Raw genomic sequence first — 4760 nt, 5'->3', positions numbered from 1 at the left:
ATCTGGGTGAATTATTTTTTACCTGGTAGGAATAAGTTCTATATGGTGGGCTTGTGTGCTATATGTTGGGCGTATGGTGACTGCGGAATAGAGTTTGTTTTGAGAACAAACATGTTCGACCCTGACTAAGGTAGTTTGTTATGCGGACGGCAAGGTAGCTTAGTGGTAACACCCTCGAGGTTGAGTGAGCCTGGAGGGTTCGATCCCCCCCTCACGCGTTCGAGGAGACGGCTCGAGGTGCAGTGAGCCTAGAGGGAACGATGTGTGAGGATCCCCTTCATATTCCCGACTCTGCAGCCAGTGCATGGTCATGTGGCTCCTATTGTGATTAGTCGGTCACACCGACGCCACTATCTCGGTGATTTTTCTATGATCTTTTTGCTGCATGAAAAAGGTTATCAGCAGGGAACACATGTACAAAAATACCTAGCATCAATACATTTTCTATGGCTATCTCTCACTTCCGTGTGTGATAGCCCCAAGCGAGTTTTTATGGGAGCGCGAAACCTGAGACAACAGGAAGGGATTTAATGTGTGCCATGTTTCAGTTGCAGTTATTTCCCCTAGATTGACTTAAATGTACCGCCTCTTAAAAAGGAATGGCTAGAAGTCAGCCACCTTGAGATATTTTAACCTCTAAAATGGAGTGGCTAGCAGGTGAATTAACTCCTACTGCATGCTCTAGCTAGAGGGCTATCCACGACCGGAAGAAGTAAAAACGACTACCGCCACTTAGCAAAAGCTGCAAGAGCGTGTAAAATAGATATATATACCACTACTTTCCATACCAAGAGGATAAATATCCTGGCCAAGGACGATGTGTGTGTCAGGAGCCCACATCAAGTGCATGTTAGGTGATTTGATCTCACCGCACCTTGTGGCCCACACAGCATCATGTCACAATAAATGAGGACATACTCTAAGAAGGTTGTGGTGCATGCTCTATAGTCCCAAGAATGTGCTGATCGTGCCAGTGCTGTGGACTATGGTAGGCTCCATACTAAGAAATACTTTCTAGCTTTTAGAAAGCTAGCAGAAGTACTTGCATAATAAATGGGCGATGCTCTTACCTCATTCGTGAAGGCTTACATAGACTTTACCTCCGCGTTCGCCTACCCTCGGATTGGAAGGCGCTTTGTCCAGAGGTGCAGATATGCCTCGCGACTTTAGTGAGGGTGTCTGCAGCCCTCAACGCGGTGGTGCTTTGCCCACGCGACACTCCGTGGGGTAAGCCAGTGATAACCAGCCCGCATGCTTGTAGTGACGCGGTGGACATCTTCGCCTGTGCGTAGTTTTGCACAGTAAGCTAGCGACTGCGACAGTCAGTGCGGGAAAGATAGGGGTTCAAGTCTCACGGAGGAAGGTGGTGAGTCTACGCGCTAGTGGTCACCCCCACATGCACCGCTTTGCATGGTGAGCCGACAACTGTGACGATGAATCCGCGCGCCTGCAGCCATAGTGGTGCTCCCCATGCGCGTGCTTGCAGCCGTGCAGCGAGCCCACGATGGTGACGAGAGCTCGCAAAAGGTTGCGGCCATCCTGCGCGCGAAGACGAGGGTGTGCTTAGGGCTCCGGTTCACGAAGATTCTTTCTGCTCCTCAACTTCCTAACAGAGCATTTTGTGCCAAATTCCCACGGACAGCTCCATCTATTGGGGCATGAAAATGTGCCCCGAACAGCATACGGCAAGAGCCCCGCTCATAAGAGGAGACTCAACCTTGAAGATAAACGGTGAGCCGAGAGGAGTGAGAGAGATGGAAAGCTTGTGTATCTGTGGAAGTGTGAGTAATGGGGAAAAACCTCTGACTGCCTCCTCTCCTGTCATTTGAGGGTTTATTTATGGAGAGAATAGGCAGGGGAAATTATTAGTCTGCTCCTAAGATATTATGCTACAATCATGTACATAGAGAGGTATTTCGGGTATTTCACCTCTTTACATATCACGTGATGTTTACGATACAATAATAGCTATAATAATACCACAGTGCATCATTTAAATATCTCAGAACTAAGACGTCCCCCTAATATTAATAAATTATTAAAATGTTAGACTCGCCACTGCCAAAAGTTATAATAGATAAATAATCGAGTACAAATGTGGTTCTAGTAGGCAGCCCTTTGTGCTGAAATTAGGCCGTTTGCATTTAAATTCCGTACTTATTTTCCTTGTTGGTGTTTTTTATACTGTTGAAACTATCCGTGCAATTTCGTTAGTGAGTATTGAAGTTCGGGTATCAACCCGCTCTAGAAATTTCGTCAAATGGGCCAATTTGCACGTGCCGAAAACGAAGGCCCACTAGGCCTATCTCATCCTATCGTGGATAAGATAAAAGAAGCACCTGAGAGTGGCTAGCCCGAAGCAGCACTTGGACTCCTCCAACCATGGCGCTCGCGCTGGCCTCTCCAATGGCGTCCCTCTCCCTCCACCCCGGGAGGATCTCGGCGGCGGCTATCGGCGGCGTCACCCACCCTTTCAATGCCGTACCGATGGGCGCCTCCGCCTCGCCGTTCCTCCGGAGCTCCTTCGTCTCGTCCTCCTCCGCCTCCCCGGCCTCGCTCTCGGCATCGGTCTCGGCGTCGCTGGCCTTCACGTCCTCCTTCTCGTTCGCCGGTGAGATAGGTTACTTGATATTTCTGTGGTAGCATTTCGATTTTGGGGCGGTCTTCGAGTCGGGGAACTAGAGGGTAGTTGCTACTTGTACTCATAGGGGGGAAATGACGGGCTTGGAGTTTGGACTTCGGTGCACTGCGTGTTGGAACAAGTTTTGCATAACACAATGTTCATGTAATGTTCTTCTAAGCTTCTAGTACGATTTGTTCGACAAAATTCAGTGGTCATACCAGGAAGTTGTCGGTGAAATTTATCCAAGAGAGATGGAGGTATGGAGCTTGTTTGGTTTGTTGCCAATCCAAGATAGGGAACATAAGAAAAATTGGGGATTTGATGTTGGTTTAGCGTGTGGAAACAAAATTAAAAGGTATCCTAGTTAGTTGTCTGAAAATATTGTAATTTGATTAAAACCTGGAATTCAATTACTGTTGAACCTATTTGGTTGATATGAATGGTTTGGTAAAATCTGAAATTTTATATCCTGGAGTCTGAGCACTCCTGTAATCAATCATGGATCAGCAAATTTTGCTTTAGTAGTTTGAATGCTCATATTTGACTATTTTTGTGATCAGTTTGGGTTTTTACAAAGTGATGAGAAGGAGCAAATATGGAACTTTATATTTGTTGTCATCTCCCCGTAGCATCTGATGAACTGTAGACTGTATGTATCTGTGTTCTGTCCTGAATCATCTAGACATCACAAAGTCTTACAAAACAGGTACATAGAATTGCCATTTTATTTTACTTGACAAGGAATCAAGTTTTAAGAAGAAGCTGCACATGTCCAAAACATTATCTGACATAACAGAATAAATCATACAGTCGAAGCATAAATGAACACTATTAAGAGACTTGACCTCAAGACTCGTGCACCGATGCTGCTTTAATCACAATCATTTTTTCCATCACCTAAGGCAATTCTAAATGCTCCTAAATCCTAATAGCACAGCAATGTTGGATTGGATGAACCACTTAAACATTGTAGAATCTTTTCCAAAATCCAAACACAGCCAGACAAGTATTGTGAGAACTAAAACAAGTCAAAGACAGATAAATGAGCAATTTGTGAATACCTGTGTGCTTTTTGCAGATTCCAGATTTTATGAATCAAATTCTAATCTGGGTTCACAATGAAGTGACTTCATTGTTCTGATATTTTATCATTGTGTATGCCAGGTTCATCTTTGGGAATTGAGTTCAGCTACAACAGAGTAACAACACGAAGATCTCGCGGTATGCAGATTAGGGCTGGAAAGGCTGCCCTCTGCTTGACCAAGAGGTCAAGATCTAGGAAGTCACTTGCCCGAACACATGGTTTCCGAAGGAGGATGCGAACTACTTCCGGTAGAAAGGTCCTGAAGCGTAGGCGTGCCAAGGGCAGGAAGGTTCTCTGCACAAAGACAAACTCAAACAGTGGGAAGAAACGATTATTCTGATTGCACTGCAATTTGAGGCTTCCAACTCTAAGTGTACTTTCTACATCCAATCTTCTTAGCCATTGTCTATCTGTAATAATACGGAGCATCCTATTTCAGTTATTTGGTTAATACATCTGAATCACCTTCTCAACACAAATTCAAGTTACCTTTTGCGGTTGTTGCACTTCTTAGTCCATGTTGTTTCATGAGAACATATATTATACTTGATCCGGTTCCAATGGCAGGTAGGGACGTTGATGTGCGCATGCTGGTGGAATCCATGTCGGTAGTGACTCCTCCATCGCTGCTCAACCAGTGCGCTGGGGGTAACAACCATCATCGAGGCCAAGCTTGACCGGATGGTCGAGAGGGGGAAGATCCCCTCCAGGTCCAACACTTGTGCTTCGTGGGGGGGGGGGGGGGGGGAGATCCTAGCACCGTGGGGTACAAGACCGTGGTCTTTGAGGCCTTCTTTGACGTGGGCCTTGGCTTCCCGACTATGTTGTTCCTCGGAAGGGTGCTCCTCCACTTCCACATGGAGCTCTCCGAACTCTCGGTCAATGACATCGCTTGCTTGGCCACCTTCGAATGGGCCATGTGGATGGAGGGCTACGAGGGGCGAGCAGAGCTCTTCGCCGCCATCCCTGAAGCTAGCTGCTAACCAAAGGCCCAGACGGAGGGCGGGGAGATGAAGGCTCTCAATTTTGGTAGCATGAACTTCCAGCTCGACG

General features: G+C 46.5%; 1 protein-coding gene across 1 annotated transcript; it reads left to right on the top strand.

Moving 5' to 3' along the window:
- The first annotated feature begins 2336 nt into the window (after positions 1 to 2336).
- Positions 2337 to 4186, top strand: LOC133908950 (large ribosomal subunit protein bL34c). The gene is made up of 2 exons (XM_062351186.1): positions 2337 to 2611; positions 3788 to 4186. The coding sequence occupies exons 1-2, from the start codon at positions 2383 to 2385 to the stop codon at positions 4045 to 4047; spliced, it is 489 nt and encodes a 162-aa protein (XP_062207170.1). The 5' UTR covers positions 2337 to 2382; the 3' UTR covers positions 4048 to 4186.
- The last annotated feature ends 574 nt before the right edge of the window (positions 4187 to 4760 follow it).

This window comes from Phragmites australis, chromosome 2 (genome assembly GCF_958298935.1).
Source record: "Phragmites australis chromosome 2, lpPhrAust1.1, whole genome shotgun sequence".
Taxonomy (NCBI): domain Eukaryota; kingdom Viridiplantae; phylum Streptophyta; class Magnoliopsida; order Poales; family Poaceae; genus Phragmites; species Phragmites australis.
The sequence above is the reverse complement of the archived record's forward strand: the minus strand, read 5'-3'. Positions and strand labels throughout refer to the sequence as shown.

Coding starts and splice junctions, on each gene's coding strand:
- LOC133908950 (XM_062351186.1), top strand. CDS start 2,383: ATGGCGCTCGCGCTGGCCTCTCCAATGGCGTCCCTCTCCCTCCACCCC. Junction 2,612..3,787: donor GTCCTCCTTCTCGTTCGCCG/GTGAGATAGGTT, acceptor TGTGTATGCCAG/GTTCATCTTTGGGAATTGAG.